Source organism: Choloepus didactylus, chromosome 2, assembly GCF_015220235.1.
Source record: "Choloepus didactylus isolate mChoDid1 chromosome 2, mChoDid1.pri, whole genome shotgun sequence".
Taxonomy (NCBI): Eukaryota; Metazoa; Chordata; class Mammalia; order Pilosa; family Megalonychidae; genus Choloepus; species Choloepus didactylus.
The window spans coordinates 245,799,231-245,821,747 of NC_051308.1; the positions used below are offsets into that span (position 1 = coordinate 245,799,231).

The 22,517-nt window shown below is 63.5% G+C and overlaps 1 protein-coding gene across 1 annotated transcript in view; it reads right to left on the reverse strand.

Moving 5' to 3' along the window:
- Nucleotides 1–22,517, reverse strand: part of TP73 (tumor protein p73) — a 60,913-nt gene that overhangs the window by 12,486 nt on the left and 25,910 nt on the right. Inside the window, exon 4 of the mRNA XM_037828704.1 lies at nt 8,646–8,888. Coding sequence (XP_037684632.1) covers nt 8,646–8,888 — 243 coding nt within the window. The remainder of the gene's footprint in view (nt 1–8,645; nt 8,889–22,517) is intronic.

The window sequence follows — 22,517 nt, forward strand, 5'->3', positions numbered from 1 at the left end:
TGTATTTCTTCGCACCGACAGGAAATGATTTGCCCCGACAGCGATGGGTGCCCGTCCCTCCCCACCCCCCACCCGGGGCTCCCCCTCGGCCCCTCCCCGGCCCCTCCCCCCAGTCCGAGAGGGGCCGGCGGGTGGCGGCGGGTAATTTCCTCGCGCTCCCGGCAGCTGGGGCACCCCGCGCAGGCAGGCCCGGGCAGGAGGACAGCGGGGAGGTGATAATAACTTGTCTGTCATTTTCCCGGGACATGTAGCATCTTGCAAACCGCAAATACCGTTAACCAGCTTGGGTGAATCTGTTACAACAGATTCTGGGAGACGTGGCCTGCAGTGGGGACTTTTGGGTTTTAAATGATTTTTTTCATAGCCCGCTTTTACCCACTTTCTGCATGTGACTGTGTCTAAAGCCACGATTCTCTCCTGTTTGGGGCTACAGACCCCTTTGAGGACTGCCCCCTGAGGTCACAGACCCCCTCTGTCCCCCTAGCAGAGTTGCCGGTGCTGGCACGGAATTTGGGGGGTTCACAACCCAACACCCTGAAACTTACGCAAGGAGCCCAGGTCCTGGTCCCCAGTTTCCAGCCCCCCGGAGCCCCTCCCTCTCTCCCTCCAGGTGAGGAGGGGTCACCCCAGCGGCGCAGCCCCTCGCTGGGGCCTGTCTTCCTGACTGACCCTTTCCCAGCCACACACTTGTGACTTCGTCCAGCACAGCTATGAGGGTATGGGGTGGGCCCCACTGACGCCTTGGGAGGCCTGGTCCCCTCCCAGGGAAGCCGCCAGTCCAGGGGGGTGGTGGGAGCTGGGGGTGGGGCGCCTGGCCACAGTGCCCCAGCCTCTCCCAGAACAGCGTCCAGCCGGAGCTGGCAGGGTCAGAGGGCAGTGAGGGGCCACGTGCCAGGGGCCTCCTGGGTGCCCGCAGGCCACAGCCAGCCCAGCCCTGCCCAGTGCTCCATGAAAGGGGGCTCCCGGCTGTGGGAGACAGAGGCGTCTGCTGACCCCCACGCAGCCGGGCAGGGGGAGCCGTGCAGGAGCCTGGAAGCTCCCCACACCGGGGGACAGCGAGTGCTTCCCCCAGCCACGGCCCCATAGCCAGGAGACCCCAGTCTGCAGACTCCTGGGCTGTCTCCCTCTTGGCCCAGGCCTGGCTGCAGGACGCAGGGCCACCTCCCGTGGGGATGGGAAGCGGGTGCTCCCCTGGAGCGGGCAGAGCCAACGGGGACACATCCTGCCGTGCGGGGGAAGGCAGCAGGGTGTCGGGTCCAGGGCTGAGGCCAGTGGGGACCAGAGGACCGGAGGAGAGGAGGAGAGGGGTCCTGGTGGGTCCAGGGAAAGTGGGGGGCAGCGCTCGGCCAAGGGGCTGCCCTGCTGGGGTCGAGGCTCAGGGACACAGTGAGCCCTAGGACAAGGCTCCCAGGCCCGTTCTCATGGCCACCATTGCTGACCCTGCTCTGTGCTGGGATCACACATGACCTTCACCCCAGGGTGCCCAAGGGGGTCAGGCAATGCACCCTGTTTCAGCAACCCTGAACCCTGGCTTCCCACAGCCACCTGCTGGGCGCTGGGCACCAGCATTCCCCCAGGGCTGCCAGCTCCTGGCTCCACAGCCCTCGCCCTCCTCGGCCTCAGGCTCAATTGGGCCCAGGGCCAGCCTGGCCCGAAGCACCTTCGGGCCCCAGGGAGACCGTGGCTCGGGAGGTGCTCGGGGATGAAACTGAGCTGTGACATGTGGCACACGCCCCTTCCCTCTGGGGGCAAGGGCCAACAGGGTGGGCCTGGCCTGCCCCAGACCTGCTGGGGGTGTCTCCCCTGACAGCAGAGCCCAGGGTGGGGGGTCTCCCATGGGCTGGCCGGGGTCAGCCTGTCTGGCTGGGGTCCTCCCTCCACTTTCCTGCTGAAATGCTGTGACGAGCCCGGGTCTCAGGATGTGCCTTGAAGGGACACTGTCGGATTCAGGGGGACAAGCCGTGGAACGTGCCCAGGGAGGCTCTGATCCAGGGCTCCCCCACCCCAGCAGGGAGGTGGAAAACTCCTGGCTCCCTCAGGTGCTGAGCGGTGTGACCGGGCACCCGCCTGGCCTTCGCTAGACCCTGAGGAGGGGTCTCGGGGTGGGGAGTCCTTGGAGATGGGGCTGGGCTCGCAGGGAGCCCTAAGACCCCCCTGCAGCTCTGCACCCTGCTCCGAGGACACCAGTCCCAGCTCCACCCTCGCCCTCCGCCTCCGGCAGTGTCCACACCCGGCTCCCTCTGTCCATGAACTCGGCCTCAGAGCCTGCCAGCTGGAGACGGAGCCTGCAATGGGCACCCCCGGCTGGCTTCTGCCCTGGCCTCGTGGACGGAGGCTCTGCACAGGACTCAGCGGGCACCCAGCGACAGGAAACCACCGGACACCGGGGGCAGGGGGCAGAGGCTGGCCGCCGGCCTGGCCTAGCTCACCACGGGCAGGAACCCCACGTCCCTCGCCCGGCTTGGCTCACAGCCTCAAGAAGCCAGATGAACGGACGCTTTCTGGGCAGCCTGGCCTGGTTGGGCCATCCTGAGGCTTCCCACCAACGACGGCTGCCCTTTGGGGCACAGAGTCAGGCCTGGGGTGGGCAGGGCTCAGAGAGGCCGGGTCCTTCCTCCAGCAGCTGCCTGGGGAGGACGTCGGGGGCTGGGGGTGGAGGGAGCCGCTGGGTGGACGTGCGTCCTGGGCCCTGCCGATGGCGCCCTCCCCGCCCTGCGTCTCGTGCCCTGGAAGCTGCAGGTGAGTTCAGGGCTGCTCTTCAGACTCTGCTGGCAGAGGACTCAGGAGCTCCGTCCCTTCGCCTCAAACAAACTCAGCCCCAGGCCACAGGGGAGGAGCCACTGGTTTCTCTAAGTGGCGGGGACATCGGCCAGCGAGGGGACGCCCTGGGGGATGGTCACCTTTCAGCTTTTCAGGAAACGCTTGGCAGGAATCTCAGCCTCCACGGAACTCTGTACGTGCTCTGTGATGTGCCCGGGGCAGGGACAGTTTTGATGTCTGAATGTTTGATCCACCCTTTGGGGAGCGCCGGCCCCAGAGCACCAGCGGCACCTGCCCAGCCCTGCCTTGGGGGGCTGCACAGCCTCGCCCCCCTGGAGCCCCGGGAGGCACCGCGCCAGGCCTGTCCTACCTGGGACCCCGAGGCAGAAGACGGGGTGCCCACCCCGGGTCACGCACACGCAGGTCTGCGTCCCAGGGGCCGTGCTGCACGTTAGGTCTCTCCAGGGAACCTCTCGCCTATACCTCGTGGGAGCCTCGAGGGCCGAGAACTTTTCAGAAGGGCCCTCTCTGCCCTGCAGCGATCCGACCCCTCCCATCACGGCCTCGACCTGGCACCTGCTCCCAGCCTCATGCTGTTCACGTAAATGGGACGCTGGGCTTTTCTCTCCGGCTCTGACACCCTGGAATTCTCTGCCCCATCCCCTTCCTGAGAGCCCTCGGACAAATGGACGAACACCTGGACGTGCCGAGGGACTTCTCCACCCAGGGGCAGGGGCTGGCCGGCAGAACCTGGCCAGGGGAGCTCTGGGATTCTGGGGTGACTGGAGGATCCCTCAACCTTGAGCTGGCGTCCACATTTGGGGTCTCAGAGAACCCCAAAGCAGATTTCCCCACAACTGACCCCTGGCTGGGAGATGACGGGCCCCACGAACCTTGGACACAGAACCGCGGCTCACGCCTGCCCTGGCCACACCTCGGCCTTAGCACTGGCTCCAGCTGCTCGGCTGGGCAGGAGCCCTCTGCCCCCCACTCGTAAAGCAGGGCTGTCAGGACTGGGGGTGGCCGGCCTGGCGGGGCCAGTGTGCCCTGTGACGGGCACTGGGGAGGCATGGGGGCTGGCCAGCCCTGGGACAGTCTAGTCACGAAGTGTCCCTGAGGCGTCTTCACTTGTCAATACAACGCGTGCAGGGAAGACGGCCAGGCTACCTCGCCGCCATCTGCCACAGCAAGCAGCAGTGGACAGCTCGCTGGGGGCCTGGAGGGTGGGGCCAGGATGGATGCCGTCCCTGGGAACAGAGATGTGCCCACACCGCATCCGGGACGGGTCAGCTGCCGCGGCGCACTCACCAGCCTGCCCTTCACCAGTGGTCACCCTGACAGGGTCCTGCCCCTTCTGAGCCTCAGTTTCCCCCATGACACAGGGAGACTGCACTCGTAATGTGTCCTGGGGGACGAGCAGTGGCCTGCTCACCCTGCGGGCTCTGCCATCTTAGCCTTCCGTGACCAAAGACGGGCAAAGCCATCTGCAGTTGGAACTAGGCCTAGGAACTAGGCTGTTCTTCAAACGTGGATAGGCCCATGGCCCTGCCCAGCCCCAAACCCACCCACTGGAATCCAATCTCCCAGGGGGTTCTCCCTTGTGGCCCCTGAAAGACCCCAGATGGCGTGGAGTGGGGGTCTCGGGGTCATCTCCAGGCCTTCCTCGGGGGCCACAGCTACTCGGGAGGATGCAGAGTGGCTGGGGGACCCCCGCTGTCGGGCCCTGAGCCCCGGGAGCCGACCCCAAGCCTGTTCCAGGCTGCAGCAGCGCCATCCCCTCCCCGGGACTCCCGGCCTCGCAGCTCCACACAATGCCAGCAATTGCTGCAATTTTTCCCTAAGTGTTCTTGTTTCCCCTTAATAATCCCCGTTTCTTCTCCACAATAAACAGCGCCCGCACCCTTCCCTCGGCTTTAAATACGTATAATTGCTTTTGGTGCCAGCAGAAGTATTAATTCCACTTATGCATTCCATAAACTTTCAGGATAACGCAATTGATACCACAGTCATGTTGGGACAGCTCCGCTATTATTCTCCCGCTTGCAAACCTCTGAGGGGCTGGAAAGTTCTCTCTGGAGTCCGTTGGCATCGACTCAGCCTTGTTCTCCCCAGGAACCCCCTGTGGAGCCTCTGTGCTCCCCTTGCTTCTCCAGAGTGGGGGGCTGCCTCTCTGCCACGTGGAGGCGGCGCTCTCCCTGGGACTTACACGCACACACGTGCACACACACACACACGCAGCACAGCTGGAGGTCAGCCGCGGGTTGTGTCCAGGCTGCTGCCTGTGTGGGGTCCCTGGGCACTAAGTGTGCCACCCGCACCTGTCCACTCCCTTGCCCTCACCTGCCTTGGTGGGCAGTTGGTAGTGCCACTCAGCCTGCCCCAAGGTGCCCACAGATGCCAGTCTGAGCCGGGGCTTCCAGCCATACAAAGGCCCACCTGACCTCGGAGCCACCTCCCCACACCTTCTGAAAACCGAGGCACCCCCACCTTCCCAGGAGAGCCTGGGGGCAGAGAGGGGCCGAGCTGGGCAGGCAGCGTCCAGCCACCCATCGGTGCCAGACTGCTGTGCCCGGCAAGGCAAAGTGCTTCCCGCCCTCCTCTCCCTCCAGGGGACCCTGGCACTGGCAGCTCCTTCACGGCCAACATGGGGGGAACCGTTGGCCAGGCCCTTGCAGAGGACATTGCTGTGACCCACTCCTGCGTTATCCGGGGGCGAACCTCATCCTTGGCCCAGCTCTGTCCGTCCATCTGTCCGCTGAGCAGCGGGTGCCCTATGGGCACCAGGCCCTCACCTGTACCTCTGACCTTTTATGTGGTCAGTCTCCCCCAGTCCCCAGCACCCCGAGACGGGGCCAGCCTCGGCCAGCACAACTGATGGCACTTCTGGGGCACTCGCTGGGCCCCAGGTCCGAGCCAGGGAGCATCTGGGGCAGCTCATCCCTCCCCTCTACAGCCAGGAACGGGCAGCGGCCCTGGCCCCAGGCGCATCTGGAACACAGACCCCAGCAGGCAGCTCTGAGCCACCCCCTCCGGCCGCGCAGCAGCTGTGCCTGCCAGACCGCAGCCTCTTCCACCCCCGGTCCCATGGTCTACAGTCTCTCGGCCGAACGGAAATCCCTCCTCTGGCTCCGTCACCAAGCGCACAGCTCCTCCTTGACCCGCTGTGGGAGGATTCGTCAGAACCCTGGGCAGCGACCAGGGATGCATGTGTGTGCATTTGTATGCACATGTGTGTGTGTGTGCACGTGTGTGCCTGTGCATCTGTGTCCCGTGCACCTGTGTGTGCATGTTTACTCCGGTGTGTGTGTGTGCGTGCATGTGTGCAGGCCTGTGTTCATGTGTGTATACACGTGTGCATCTGAGTGTGCCTGTTCATGCAGGTGTGTGTGTGCATGTGTGCGTGTCTGCACATACAACATGCCCATGGGCTGGAGCCTGCAGCCGAGGAGCCTGGGAGTGAGATCTGAGGTCCGAGGAAGCTGGTGGGGTCAGATGGGCCAGCAAGGGGGGCGCCGGCAGGGGGTTGAGCCAGGCAGAGGCCGAGGACCCCCTCACAGCCGTGGCCACGTGGGGGGCGGTGAGAGAGTTTTGCTTGAGAGGGAACCGAACAAAAGCAGCAGTCAAGTTGGAATTGTACTTGAGAAAAATAAGAATTCTCCATCGGTTACCAGCGGCTGGCGTGGTGGGGGCCGAGGGCAGGGCGGCGTGGCGGCCCAGGCAGCGAGTCTGGGCAGCGCCTGCACAGTCAGCCCCGCGAGAGCGGCAGGCCGGCGGGCAGCGCGTCCTGAGCAGCGAGGGCGCCCGGGCCAGGAAGGGAGCCCGGCGGGGGTCTGCTCCCAGGCAGCCGAGGTGCCAAAAATCTCATTTTCAATGTTGGCCCCACCTCCGCCCCCTGCATTGATAGAAGCAGGCAGGGGGCTCGGGCAGCAGCCCCCCTCCCAGCTGGGCTCCGCGGGAGCGCCAGGCCACGTGGGGAGGTGCCATCTGCTGCTCGCGCACCGGGACGCAGACGTGCCTTCCCTGCCCCGGCGTGGCTGGGTGGGCTGCCTCGGCCCTGGGCGGACCACCCCATGGCCACAGAGGGCCAGGGCAGCAGTGACCAGACCCCCTGTCTCTCCACCCCGTCGCCCCCACACCTGGACAGGGAGGTGGCGGAGGAGAGCGGCCAGTGGGGCCGAGGGGTGCCCAGGCTGGGGGTGGGGAGAGGCAGCCAGCACAGTCGGCAGCTCCAACCCTCCCTGAGGACCAGCTCAGCCCACCACAGGCCCTCCAAGCCCCCCGGACACTGCAGAGACCCCACAGCAGCCCTAAACCACATGGCAGGGAGGGACGCGGGACCCCAGCCAGTCCAGGTCCTGCTCCAGAAACCATTGGACGACTCAGGCCCAGGGGACGTGTGTCAATGCAGGGGACTGGGGACCCTCCTTGGAGAGGGCCCGACAAGAACAAGCAAGAAAGTGGAAAGGAGAGGTCATGAGCCTCCCGCTGCCAGGGGCGTGCAAGTGTGGGGACACTGCGGGGCTTCCTGACCCAGCCCGCCCCCTAACCCAGGCAGCAGAGTCCCCGAGAGAACGTCCTGTGGTGGCAGCTGCTGCTGGACACCCTCGGGCCCTCCTGGGGGCCGGGGGCAGTAACGACCCTTCGCCGCACCCCCACACAGTAATAATAATAAAGATGCACGAGGTGACAGGCCTGATCTCAGTTCGCCATCACTTTCACGGGACAAGTGATGGAGTAAAAATTTGCAAATAATTTACGGGTGAGGACCACAAGGCTCAGAGGCGAGGGGCTGCTCCCCCGCGGAGCCCGGCGTCCCCTCTCCCCAGCCCTCAGTCTCCCCAGGGCCCGGGCTCAGCCTGATGACCCCAGCGAGGGCAGCCGGAGCCAGAGCCAGGAAGGTGGGGGACGGGGACCACAGAGCCGTGTGCAGGGCGGTCTCCGGCCCCCTGCCGAGCCTCACCCAGGCCCCTGTGGCTCCACCACCGGGCTGGGACCCGGGGACCAGTTTGGAAGTGACAGAGATGCGGCAGCCACCTGCCCAGTGACCCCGCCGTGCCGCTCAGCCTCCTGCCCGCCGCCGTGGACTCTGCTCCGGGAACCTGCTTCTAGGGGCGCTGGGGGTGGGGGCGAGCCCTCAGCTGGAGGGGGGTGATCTGGCGGGGAGGTGGGGCCTCATGGGGGATGCGCCGCAGCTATAAGGCCTGGACCTGCCAGCGGTCAGGGCAGGGACCTGGGGGTTACCTGTCCCGCCCAAGCCCCTGCGAGCCCCACCCTCGGGGGCAGGTGTCTCGGGTGCCCGCAGCCCCCACCCCGCCCGGCAGGCCTGGCAGCCCCTTCCTCTCCTGGCCACGGCGGTCAGGAGCTCAGATGCAGAGACATTGGCTTCCCCACCCAGGGGCCCCACTTAGTGTCCCCATGCCTTAGGGAGCCCACCTTCCCTCCCCCGCCTCACCCCCTCGCCTGGGAAATGGGCGTGAGGATGGACCCCCCTTGGGGGCTAAAGCCCACTTTAAAGAGTTAACGCACAGGCAAGGCGCTCAGCCGCACGCCCGCTCCCCACACGTGGATGTCACGGACGTCCGCTCACGGCCATCGGAGCCCGTGCCTCCTGCCCACCCGGAACAGAGACCCCCACCCACACTGGGCAACAGGGGGTCCCACTTGGAGGGTCGTGGGGGTCGGCGTGCAGAGGGACAGCCCCGCTCTGCCCGGCCCGGGGCCCTCCCGGTGGAGCCGCGTGCATCCCGGGAGCCTGCGGGAGGCTGGCCAGCTCCGACCCGCGTCCATCCGAGGGCTGGACCCGCCCCGGCCGCCCGGCCCCGCAACCTGCCTCCCACCCCGGCCCGCCGTGCCCACTCCCCGTCCAGGCCGCGGGGGCCACTCACCGTCCAGGTGGCGGACTTGGCCGTGCTCGACTGCTGGAAGGTGACCTCGAAGTGGTGGGGGCCGGGGTAGTCGGCGTTGGACGGGATGGTGGGCGCGGGCGACATGGCGTCGAAGGTGGAGCTGGGCTGGGCGTAGGGCGAGTGGCTGGGCACGCTGGCGCCGTGCTCCGGGGTGTAGGGGCTGGCCGAGGCCGCGCGGCCACTCATTTGCTCCATGGTGCTGCTAAGCAGATTGAACTGGGGCTGGCGCGGGCGGGGAGGAGGGATGGGGAGGAGGGACGGGAGAGACACACAGTGAGGCTGGAGAGCGGGAGCCCGGCCCGGCCCGTCCGGGAGGTGTCCTGTTACAGGAGCCTTAAAGGGCCAGGCACCCCGGGAGCTCCCGGGCCCCCCCTCCCGGCAGGCCACTACTTGCACGGGAGAAACTGACACAGTCACCTCACCTCCCTCCCCTTGGCCCCCCAGGTGCCAGGATTCCCGGGGAGCCACTGTGTGGCTGACAGCGTGGAAACACATCCCTGCACACCTGGAGGGGCACGTCCGGTGGGGCAAGGCCCCCAGCCCTGGGCCTCCTCCATGGGCTCCCCCTGCCTGGACCTCCTCACCCGTGTTATAGCCCCTGGGACCCCGGGAGCCGGGCAGTGCCGGGAAGGGCCTGGGGCAGCCTGCAGGTGGGTCCTGGGGGACCGGTAAGGGCCCCGGGGTGGGGGCTGCATGTCGGTGGCTGAGCCTGATTTTCCATCCAGTGCCCAGATGCCCAAAGAATAGCTTTCCAGGGGCCTCCATGGTCGAGCTGGGGGCCCTCCATCTCCACAGGGTCAGTCTGCCGCTCAGGGGTGCGGGAGGCTCCAGGCAGGGACCCCACACCCCCAGGCCCTCCCCAGGGCCCTGCACCTGTGGAGCAGCTGCTCTGAAGCTGGAGCTGTGCAGTGCTGTGGGGGTGCCCTCTGGGCCGCCCTCCCTGGGGTCCCAGGGCCCTGGGTGGCTCAGCCTCCACGGGAGCCCGATGGGCTCAGCCTAGGGAGGGTGTTGGCCCGTGAGCCGCAGGCAGCTCCCACCTGGGGGGCCAGCCGGGAGGACCCTCCTTCTGGATCTGGAGGCTTCAAGGGGGAGGTGGTTTTGTGGGTTTTGGGGTGATACGAAATAGCAGGCAGTGCCCAGACATCCACCTCTGATTGCAAGCGCTGCAGTGGCTCCTTCTCTGTGCGGGGACCAGCAGGGTGAACACCACAAACTCACCCAATCCTCCCCACTGCCCTGGGGTGGGCGCCCCAGGACTCCCTTCTGACAGATGAGGAAACTGAGGCACAATCCAGTGAGCAGCTGGCTCGGGACCCAGGTGGTCTGGCTCCCCCCACTCCAGCCGACAACATAGAAGAGGAGCCGTCAGGGGCGCCGAGCCCGAGGACCCCGGGGATGGATGGAGGTGGTGACGGGGGTGGGGGGCACCCAGCAAGCAGGCAAAGCATCTGGAGTCCCAAGGGTGGGGGCCGCTGGGGCCTCTGCACCCTGTACCCCCTCCTCAGAGAGTGCACAGAACCCCGCCCTGTACCCCAGCCTCGTCCTGCAAATGGAGAAGCCAACAAAGTACATTCCTGCCTCGTGCAGCCACACTACGCAGCGGTGCAGGGGGCAGGTCCAGCCGCTTTCCCGCTCCTCGGCCTTGTTCACCACCAAGCGAGGGGCTGGCCTTAACCGCCCAAGCCCCTTCAGCTTGGCCCGTCTGTGCGCTGCCAGGGACCAGTCACACCGGCCTGTCCGTGTGTCCATCACAAGAGCCCACACCTGGGGGTCCAGCTGTCCAGGACCCGCGGTCAGTGGTGCAGCTGATGGGCAGTCAGACAGCAGGCGAGTGGAGAGGGAGCAGCCTCTCCTGCAGGTGCCCCGTGTGGAGGTAGCTCAGTGCAGGACTGACCGAGGGAGCTGGGGAGGAGGTGGGTGGCCGCTGTGTCACCTGGAGGCAGGCAGCTTTCTGCGGGTGCTGTAGTTCCTGGGGGCAGCCATGCCGGGCTTGGCTCGGGGGTCCCCAGCACGGGTCCCTGGCCAAAGCTGCTGGCAGGCAGACTCCTTGAGCACGTTGGCAAAAACTTCCCTGCCTTGGTCTCTTCTGAGGACCTGTTTGGACCTTCCAAGCCACAGCCCACCATAAACTGAGGGACTCAGGGGGACCCTCCCTGTGCACCCTGCCCAGCTCCCCGGCCCCACTAAGGCCCTGTTCCCCCATACTCCCATGCCCCTCTCCTTGCCCTGGTCTCATTGGGGCCCCCACAGCCCTCCTCACTGGCTGAGGGTGCACCCCACCCCTCTTAAATAAATTGGTGAGAGCCTAGAGGCAACTTGTCTGCACGCATCTAAAACAAAAGCCCGCTTGTCTGCACGTGTCCAAATCGCCCACACACGCCCCAGAAGAGTATCTGTGAGGCAAGTCACCAGGGCCGCTCCAACATCACACAACTGCTACGACGCTCAGACACTCTCCTGGCTCTGGGCTGTCACAGGGGCAGCTGCCTGCCCACATGGGGCTGGCAGGGCCCCCTCTTAGATTTGCCAGGTCTCTTGGACCTCTGCGCTCTGGACAGCAGGGCGCCCGCCCCGGAGGGCTTTGGAGTTTGCTGGCTGGTCCAAGCCGGCTGCACCTCAGGCCAAGCCTACTTCCTCCTGAGGTTGGGGTTCACCAGCACTGTGCAGGTGGCGCTGACGAGGACTAAAGGGGTAACATGGGAGTGTCCCAGCCCCTGGGCAGCCGGAGTCCTTTCCACAGCCCCCATGCTCCGGTGAGCTGCTGCCCACCCGCCCTTCTCTGGTTTCTGCCTGCCCTGTCTCAACCCTTGGTGAATTGTTAGTTTCCTCAGGTTTCTCTGTCCCCCCTGGGCTGGAGGGTGGGCCCTGCAAGGACAGACCTGGTGCCACAGGGCCCCAACACATCCCCACACATCCCCACGCCGTCCACTGCAGCCGCCACTGGCCATAGGCCATCCTTGAAGGGTCCAGTTGGAATTGCAATGTGCTGTGGGGTGAGATGCATCCCAGATTCCAAGGGCTTAGTAAAAAAGAATGCAAACTATCTCACTAGTAATTCTCATAATGATGGCATGTTGAAATGATCATAGTTTGGGATAAACAAAATAAAGTACTAAATGAATTTCTTTTAAGCTTTTTTAATGTGACTACAAGAAAACATGAAATTAGACATGTGGCTCACATTCTGTCTTACTGGTTGATGCTGGACTAGACATTTAATTGATGTCCGCTGAGCCAATGAGGGAGTTGCAGCTACTATCGTTAGTGCTCTCTTGGGGGGCATAACGTGCTGCTCATTACAGTGTGGCCACTCTAGGGGTTTGCTGGATGAATGAGCTGGATGGATGGATGGACGGATGGATGGATGATGGACACATGGATGGATGGGTGGATGATGGCTGATGAGTGGATGATGGATGGTTGATGGATGGATGAAAGGTGGATGGATGGATGATGGATGGATGGATGATTGGTGATGGATGGACGGATGATGGATGATGGATGGATGGATGGATGGATGATGGGGGATGGATGGATGATGGGGGATGGATGGATGGGGGATGATGGATGGATAGATGATGGATGTACGGATGTGTGGATGATGGCTGATGAGTGGATGATGGATGGTTGATGGATGAAGGGTGGATGGATGGATGATGGATGGATGGATGGATGATTGGTGGTGGATGGATGGATGATGGGGGATGGATGGATAGATGATGAGGGATGGATGGATGGGGAGATGGATGGATGGCTGATGGCTGATGGATGGATGGATGGATGATGGATGGATGGTGGGTGATGGAAGGATGGATGGATGGATGATGAAGAGGATGTGATGGGCGATAAGGTTGGGTCCTCTGGGAATGAGGTCTGGGTGTGAGCCTGCCTTCTACCCCCAGGATGCTGAGAGCCTGTCTCTGCCACCACTGAAGACCAGGTACACTAGACACTCTGGTGGGTCCTGGGAAGGGCAAGAACCACCCCCCCTCTGAGCCTTGAAGGTCTCATCTCACCACTACATACTCCTGGCCTTTCTGGAAGGATCTGCTGTATGGCCAGTTGGGGTCCTGGGCTGCCTCCCTCCTGGCCTCTGACAAGTGCCCTGGGTAAGCCCCGGGTCCGAGGCTGGTGCAGTGAGCCCTCTCCAGCCACCTGGCCCTTTCGATGGTGGGACCCCGCCTGGGGACAGGTGGGGCACACAGCCCGATCCCTGCAGAAACCCCCAGCCAGGAACAGCCCGCGCCTCCCTGGCTTAGAAGCAGCCGGCTGCAGACCCGTGACAGTGTTTTTCATATTTTAACTTGTCCACATTCTTTAATGACCTGAGGCAAGTGCCAAGGAATTAGTCACTGAACCCCAGCAGAAGGGCTGATAGCATCTCTGGGCCAAGCAGCAACAAGGCCAGAGGGAGCCCGGGCGGCTCCTGGCAGGCCGGCCCCGCGCGCGGGAGTTTTAACGCCACGGAAGGAACATCTGCTCTGCACTGAGCAAACTCGGAAACCTGTGGCTTCGTCCACTTGTGGGCGAAAAGGTGCCCCCAGGTCCCTGGCAAGTGGTGTCCGAGTGATTCCAGGGTGCACCTTGCTCTGCTCCGTGCCCCGGCCTCCCTGAGAGGCCCGGCTCAGCAACGCTGGGGTCCCCGCGCCCTGGAAGCCCCCCAGGCCCTCCCCCAGGCTTCCGTGCCTGCTTTCCCCAGGACGCTCCCACCCTCCCACCCTGTCTCTGGGCTGGGGGACCGTCGGACGCCCCAGAGCGCAGGCAGATGCTTTGTCCTTTTGCTTCTGCTGCGGCTGCCGCTTTGAGTGCAACTGGGAACCCACAGATCAGAAAGTGCGGGCGCCTCCAGCCACGCAGCCTCCCCCGAGGGCCCTGGGACACCCTTTCCCCTGCCGGGCTGGGGGACTCTGCCCCCGAGCGAGCTTTCCAGCCCCCTGGCCCCCGTGCCTGGTAGGGGGCTCCCACTTCGGACCAAGCTGCCGAGGCCGGGGAGAGGCCTGCATTCGCACAGAGGCCAGTCCAGCAGCGGTGGCCCCACACAATCCGCACGGAAGCGCTGGAGGGTCCCCCAGAACCCAAGGGCCCCCGAGAGCCGGGGCAAGACCCACTTGGCAGCAGGGAGAAACCTGGGCAAAACCAGGGCTTTTTTGGTTTGTTTTGCTTCCATTAAGAACTCTCAAGATAGTGGGCTAATTGGGACACGCCTGGCCCGCGGCGGCCTGCGTGTGTCTACATGCGTGCACAGGGTGCCTGGGCCCCACCCCGGACGGCCGCGAGCAGGCGGGGGCCGGGAGCCGGCGGGGGGCTGCCTCCGGGGCCCCGATGCCTCGTGGGTGCGCTGAGGGGGGCAGGAGCTCGGGGAGGCGGCCGGGGCCAGGGGAGTGCGTGTCCCTCACAAGAGGTGACCAGAGATGGGTGGACGAGACCCCCAGAGCCCCCAGCTCCCTCTCCGGGACCAGGCAGCCTCGGGGAACGATCACCTGTGCCCCCTGCACCCCTCAGCTATTTGCTCCGCAAACGCAAATCCGGCTGCTCCGCCGGGGGGCCAGTGGGCTGGGCAAGGGAGACCTGGGAGCGGGTGTCCCCCCCGTCCAGCGCCGAGCAGGTCAGGCCTGGCCTCCGGGGTCCGGGGCTTCGGGGTGGGGCCCCAGGGGGCCTGGTCCGCCGGGGACGCCTCCCTCCACCACCTGCCCCGTGGTTGGGGCTGGGGACGGCCGGTCAGAAGGGGACATGGCAGTGTCCCCAAGCCAGCTCCTGGTGGGTGGGGGTGGAGGAGAGGACGACTGAATGATGACGCCCCTTGCGGGGTCCCCCAGACCCACGTTGCTCCAGCCAGGACACCGACTGGGAGGGAAGTGGCCTCTGGGAGCACATGGACATCAGCGGACCCCAGCCCCGGGCCGGGTGGTTGAATGAGGTCCTGCCTCTGAGAAGCAGCCACAGCAAGGCCCTCGAAAGCTGACTGGGCACGTCCAGGTGCTGATCACGGGGCTTGGGTGTGACCAGCTTCGGGAGGGGCCCCCAGCCCATCGACAGGGACCCCTGCCCACCCCGGGCCAGGCAGGAGCCAGGCAGGAGAGGACACTCTCGGGCTTCCTAGAGAAATCGCCAATGACACTGATTCCAGCACACCCAGTGCTGCCCGCTGGGCATTTCCTGAAGGCCTGGCCTGGGGCTAAGCAGGTGACACGGGGACTTCTCTCAATCTCACACTAGGAAACTGAGCCTCAAGGGCTCCAAGACTCCCCAAGGCCCCCCAGCTGGCAAGACCCCAAGCAAGAGCCGGATGAGGCTGCTCTGACCACAGCCTCACCCTGGACCCCGAGATCTGCCCCAGACCCGAGAAAGGAGGAAGGGGTGGGGGCAGTGGGCACAGGAGGGTCACTGGCTGGCAGCCTCAGCCTGCGGTCACCCCATCACCCCACGGGGGCCCCTGGGGCACATCCCAGCCTAGAGCCCTCGGAGGCAGCCGGGGTTCAGGCACGGGCGCGGGGCGAGGGGGCTGCAGGAAGTGCTGGAGGGGGCTGTCCGGGTGGCAGGGGCCCCAGCTCAGCCTCCTCCCACTCCGTCTGTGACCGGGCGAATCCTGGGGTCCCAGCTGTGAAGCGGGGGGGCTTTGGGGCCCACATGGGTGTTTAGCACCCAGTCGGGGCCCCGGGTATCCTCTCCCAGTCAAGGTGGGTGGCCCCTTGTGGGGGGTTGGGGGGTCCCAAGAGGGGTCAGGGGGCAGCCTGGGGCTACCCATCTGCAATGGGGGGCCCTTCTGGGCACCCCACTATCCCACTGTAGCATCCTCGGAGCCAGACCCCTCTGCAAGGAAGGTACAACCTCCTGGGTCCTTACCGGGGTGGGGAGAGGGACAGATGGGCCCCCCAGGATGGGGCAGGGAGAGCCTCAGCCTCAGAGAGGACAGGCCAGCCCCCCGCACCTGCTGGGACGCTTGTGGGGGCCAGGAGGGCCCAGAAACAGTCACCATCAGCTTCCCGTTGCAGGGGGCCCTCGTCCAGGGGCCAGCCTGGCTCGACACTGTGCCGTGTGCCCACAGACCCTCCAGGTGGGCTCACAGCTCCCGCCCCCAGGTGAGAAACGGAGGCCGGGCTGGTCGCACCGCAGAGCAGGGACGGGGACCCAGGGCAGCTGTCCCTCCACGCACACAGGGAAGAGGCGCCAGGCCCGGGAGGGGGAGAGGCTCGGGTGGGCCTTGCCCTCCAGTGGCCTGGGCATCAGCCCCTCAGGGCGGGCATTGGGCTCTGTCTCCCTCCCCGTGCCCCCGGCACCCGGCACGGAGCTGATGTGCAGGGGCTCTAGGTTGTATGTAAATGGACCCCCAAACCCATGCACGTCCTCCACACCCCCTCTTAGGAGTCAGAGGCAGGACTGGGCCCCGGTGGCCCTTCAGGAGCCCCCGGAGGAAGCAGCTACAATGTCTGCTGACCACTGTCCCTGTCACCGGAGCCCCGGGCCAGGGGTTGTATGACTGCCGGCGGACACTGTGGGGATGGGGGCGTCTCCCGCTCCCTCCCCTCCTGCCCCCACCCCTCGGGGACCACCACCCGAGCAGCCAGCCGGCGCCGCGGGACCCAGGGCTCAGCTGCGGAAACCCGGTCATCTCGGGCCGGCCCCTTGCCACCACCCCACGCAGCGTTCACTCTCGTGGTAAGCTAGATTTTGCGTACAAGCGTATTTTAAATTTGCGAACATCTCAAATGGTTTTTTGGAAGCAGGCGGAAACGAATTATTTTTTAAAGTCTGTGTCTGGAATCCCTCCTGCTCTGCCCCTCTCTCTTCCCTGCATCCAGGGCCCCCCGAGCAGACGCCGGGATCCCGAAACAGGCGGCAGAAGCAAGAGCAGAGGGGGGTTTACAGCAGCACAAGCGCATGGCAAACAGAGGTGCCCCCAGTGCCATGCACAGCACCCTCCAAAATGAAACCTGCCTTCCTGGTGGAAACGCCAACAGAGAAACCTGCCAGCAGAACGACTGGCCATCGCCCCCAAGGCCCCCTGGTTTCAGCATCCACCTGTCTGGGGAGGGGCCTGGAGGGGGGGGCGTCTCAGCCCGTCCCTGCGCCGAGCCTGGCAGGGGCAGCCGGGAAACGCTGGGCACACGCCGATGCAGGAAGCGTCCGTTTGTCCCCTGCTCGTGGGACACAGAGATGCAGAAGGTGGAATTCCTGCCCCCTGGGGTGGTGACAGCAGCCCCCCGAAGGGCTGTCTCCCAGCCACCTCTGCACCCCCCGTCTTGGAGGAGGAGGGATTCTAGGATCCCAGCTGTCCAGGGAGAAGAAACCCCCACGGAGCCGGCCCTGCCGGGAGAGCCTCTGACCCGGGGCCGGGGCTCCTGGCGGGCACAGCCCTCCTGGCGAGGCAGGACGCTTCTGACACTGAGCACCCATGCCACTGGGCCCTCTGCCTGGGCACCCCCCACCCCCCACCCCAGATCGTCGCTGGACTCTCTTCCCTCCTCCCCACACACCAGGTCCCGGGAAAAGGCTCCCCCCCGGCCCCCCAGCACCCCCGCCCTGCTCCGCTTTTCCTCCTGGGTATGGTCGCCACCTGGCCGCAGGCACCCCAAGTTTTTCCTTGCTGAGTCTGCTCCCTGTCCTGGAATAGGGGCTCTGAGCAGCTGGCAGAGACGCGTGTCTGTCCCCCACCCCGTTAGCTACCGCAGGGCGTGGGGCAGGCCCTCGGAGATCATTCACAGAGGCAGGGTGTTTGGGGTCCCGGGTCTGGCCTCGGGCGGGGGGTCAGCCAGGGGCTCACTCCATCCTCGGCCCTCGTGGGAGAGGGAGCTGGAGTCCTCGGGCTCCCCGAGGAGGCCGAGAGCAGACTTTTTGTTTTTTAAAGTTGGAAACGCTTCAAGCTCCCTGATCTCTCCGAGGCATGTCTGAACTTGGGGTTCCAACCTCACCCCAAGGTGAGTGACTGACACGCTGTCTGGCTTAGGTCTGGAGATAACCCATCCCACTCGGGGTGAGACCTCCATCCCGCTGGTGCTTCCCAAAGCATCTCCCGGAGTCTGTGATTAAAGCGATGGAAATGCCAACAAGATTCGACTTGTGCTCGGGGGAAGAGGCTCCCTCTCCTCCTGCAAATATGCACACAACACCCTCTCCTTTCACCCCCGGCTGAGTCAAGGCCTTGCCCAATCTCACCGGGCCGAGTGGAACTTTCCACACCTCACGCCGGGGAAACGTGCCCCCAGAAACCCCACTTGGCTGCCGAGACGTGTGTCTGCAGGACCACGAGGCCCGGGGCTGCCAGCACCTCCAGCTGCAGACAGCTCACTGCTGGGGACGGGCACGGGCAGTGGGTGGGCACGCAGGCGCACGGCCTGGACCCCAGAGCACCCGCACAGGCTCCCAGAGGCCTTGCAGCTGAGCTCCTGGAGAGGCAGGAGGCTCGGGACACACGGACTTCGCTGAGCCACCTGAAGAAGGATGCTAGGAACTTGAAACAAAGGCGGGGACACTCTGTGACTGGTCGTGGGGAGAAGGTGTAGTTCCCGGGGCTCGGGAGTGGCGATCCTCTCTCTCTCTGAGCACCACCAGCTGGCAGTTAGCCCTCCCACCTCATTGCCTGCTGCCCCTCATCAGGTGCCAACCTTGACATCCAATACACAGGCATGTACACTCCCCTGCCCTGTCGACCCATCCATCCACCCATCCATCCATCCATTAATACATCTAGTCACCATCTATCCATCCATCCACCCATCCATCTACCGTCTTCCATCCACTAATCCATCCATTCATCTTCTATCCATTCACCAACAATCCATTCATCTGTCATCCATCTATCTACCCAGTATCCATCCACCTGTTCACCACCCACCCATCCGTCAATTCATTAATCCATCTATTCACCCTCTATCCATCCATCCATCCATCCATCCATCCATCCACCCATCCACTATCCACACTCATTTACCCATTATCCATCCACCATCCATCCATCTACTAATCCATCCACCCATTTATCCATCTGTCTATCCATTCACCATCTATTCATTTACCTGTCATCCGTCTATCCACCCACTATCCATCCTTCTGTCAACCACCCATCCATCCATCCATCCATCACCCTATCCATTCACCATCCATCCATTCACCTGTCATCCATCCATCTATCCATCCACTATTCATCCATTTATTTGTCCACCATTTACCCATCCACCCATCCATTAATCCATCTATTCATCATCTATCCATCCATCCATCCATCCACCCATCCACTATCCACATTCATTTACTCATTATCCATCCATCATCCATCCATCTACTAATCCATCCATCCATTTATCCATCTGTCTATCCATTCACCATCTATTCATTCACCTGTCATCCATCTGTCTATCCACCCACTATCCATCCTTCTGTCAACCACCCATCCATCCATCCATCCATCACCCTATCCATTCACCATCCATTCATTCACCTGTCATCCATCCATCCATCCACTATTCATCCATTTATTTGTCCACCATTTACCAATCCACTCATCCATCCATCCATTAATTCATCTATCCATCACCCTATCCATTCACCATCCATCCATTCACCTGTCATCCATCCATCTATCCATCCACTATTCATCCATTTATTTGTCCACCATTTACCCATCCACCCATCCATCCATCCATTAATCCATCTATTCACCATCTATCCATCCATCCATCCATCCACCCATCCACTATCCACATTCATTTACCCATTATCCATCCACCATCCGTCCATCTACTAATCCATCCATCCGTTTATACATCTGTTTATCCATTCACCATCTATTCATTCACCTGTCATCCATCTGTCTATCCACCCACTATCCATCCGTCAATCACCCATCCATCCATCCATTCATCACCCTATCCATTCACCATCCATCCATTTACCTGTCATCCATCCATCCATCCACTATTTATCCATTTATTTGTCCACCATTTACCCATCCACCCATCCATCCATCCATTAATTCATCTATTCACCATATACCCATCCATCTGTCCATTCATCCATTAATCTATCTGTCCACCATTCATCCATCCATTCACCCACCCACCCATACATTCACCCATCTATCCACCTATCCACCATCCATCCATTCACTCATCATCCATCTGTCCATCCATCTACTCATCGTCTATCCATTCACTAATCCAGCCATCTGTCAATCCATCTATCTGACCACCCACCATCCATCCATTCACCCATCCATTCATCTGTACATCCATCCATCCACCACGTATCTGTCCACTAATCCATTCATCCATCCACATCCATCAGTCTGTCCATCACCCATTCATTTACCCATCCATCCATCCACTATTCTATTAACGCATCCATCTGTCCGTGTCTGTTTATGGACCTCTCCGTTGTGCACATGCTAACCAGGCCTGCACCAGACCCTGTGCCGGATGCTGAGTTCTCCGAGGGGACCAGTCAGCAGGATCACTGCCTCCTGGAACGCACATTTCACTGGGAAGACAGAGGACAGGAACACAGAGGAGCATTTGGCCTGTGACAAGTGCAATGAAGGCCACAAAGAGGCAACACAGGGAGTCACGGGGTGCGGCTCCTTAAATAGCCCTCTGTGAGGAGGTGGGTGCAGGTGGGATTGCTGGGACACTGGGTGTATTTGGGGGCCGCGCTGGCAGGGGCCCTAATAAACAGATTTGAGGTGCTGCAGGAAGGGGGTGTCCTCGAGCCTCAGGAGACGGAAGGCTGGTTTCCGTCAGCTGAGATGCAGCTCATTGCCCTGCGGAGGCCCCGTCTGGGTCTGTTCAGTTTAAGATCCCGCTGGACACCCAGAGGGGAGGCCGACGGGGTGCCTGGGGTCCAGGGGGAGGAGAAACCGGGGAGAAGCCCGAGGAAGTAGCGTGGGTGTGCCCAGCACAACGAGCCCTGGTGAGTGGGGGTGATGAGGGGTCTCCGTCCCCCCAAATACCCCTGCAGCCTCCTGTCTTGAGCAGCTGCCTGCTCTTTCTCAGCCCCCCCTCAGGGCCCGACGCCTGGGAAGGGGCTACATGCCACCCCCCAAGCCCTGCTCCCCATTGGCCTGCTCTGGGTCGGCTCTGTGCTCTCCGAGCGGCCGGAGCTCCTCCTGCAAGGCCTCCCCTGCAGTCCCCCATATCGCACCCATGGGCAGTGTCCCCCAGGCGGCCACCCTCCTCCTGCACCCCCTTCTCCTGGAGTCTGAGGCTCTTGCTCGTCCTCTTCCTCCCACTCTGCCCCCTCCGACGCTGGGGCACTCGGGGCTCAGCTCTCCCTTGGGCTAATCTTCCCGCCCCCCCAGTGCCCACCCAGCCCTGCCTTAAATACCCCCTCCCCGCTGGCCGCCCCAAGCTCCCTGCCCACCGCGCCCCTGCCCTGAGCATCCAAGCGGCTGCTCCCCCTCCTGCCCCCCAGCACTACTCGCTTTCTGGACCAAGCACCTCCAGGCATCTCATCTCCCCAGTTGGCAGAGCCCCCGTCTAGGAGGCCCCCAACGGAACCTGGGTGCAGTCCCTCAGCCCCGGGCTTCCCCGAACCCAAAGTCACCATCAGAAGCCGCCCCACTGCGTCCCACCACCCACCACGGGCCCCGCCGTGCCCCCACCTCCCCGCCCAGCTGCTCCTCCTGGCCCCTCTGCCCCCACAGCGTCTGGCAGTGGTCCAAGCCCCCCTGCAGCCAGCAGGGTCTTTCTGGGGTGCAGGTCAGGTCCCCCCACTCTGGTGCCCTTTCCACAGCATCCAGTTAACTCAGGACCACACTCACCTCCAGTCACAACCCATGAAGGCCCACACAAGCAGACCCCCCTCCTGCAGCCCCCTCCCCTTCCTGCGACCCCATCCCCTTCCTCTGGCCCCCTCCCTCTCCTCTGGCCCCCTCCCCCCCTGCCCTCTCTGAAACCCCCAGGCTCCTTCTGTGCCTCGGATGTGCCAGTTCAGCCTCCCCCAGGCACAGTCAGGGGCCAGCCCCCAAACAAACCCTCTGTAAATCCAAGGAAAATGGGTGCCTGGAGCAGGAAGCCAAAGGGGTGGCAGCAGGCCCAGAAATGGGCAACAGCTGAGAGTGCCACCACCCCAGGCTGGGGGCAGAGGGCACAGAGGGCATCCAAGGTCAAAGGCCGGGTCACCCAGAGGAAGCCGGGGCAACGACGGACCATAGGAAGGAGCTGGAGCCACGGAGAAGGGGCTGGAATTCCCAACTTCTCCATCCTCCTCCTGCCCTCCCACCAGACTGACCCGCTGGAAGCCACCGACACGGAACTGGGGCCCCAGGCTGGCTGTCCCGCGCCCCGAAACGCAGAGCAGGGGAGGTGGGGAAGGGCCGGAGGGCCAGCAGCCATGACCGGCCCGGCTTTGCAGGGGCTGTGCCCGTCTGGAACGCTCTCTCCCCACCTCTCCCCACCCCCAAGCCCCCTGCTGTTTGGGTGTCTAGCAGGAGATCACACCCTCAGCGGGGTCTTCCCCACCACCCTCCAAAGCAGCACCCCACATTACCCCGTTTCGTTGTCATCTCAGATGATTCTGCCTGTCACGTTTGTTTATTCACACCATCACCCCTGATGGACCGAACGCTCCTGGGTTGGGAGTTGGGGTCACTAACCCCTGGTCCCCCCAAGGCCCCGGGGGTCACATCCAGACCCCTCCTGCCATACTGCTCCACAGCAGGGGTTGTGCCCCCCACCCCGTCTCAGGTGTCAGGAGCCCCATGCTCTCCTCCTCCTCCCCTTTCTGCCGCCGTCCCTCACTGCACGAGGTCTAATGGGCACCGCAAACTTGGCACAGCCCAGCCCTGGCCCTCGCGTCCACCGCAGCCGCCCCTCAGCAGCTTTCTCCACCCTGTTTGCTCGGGCGCAAACCACGGGGTCC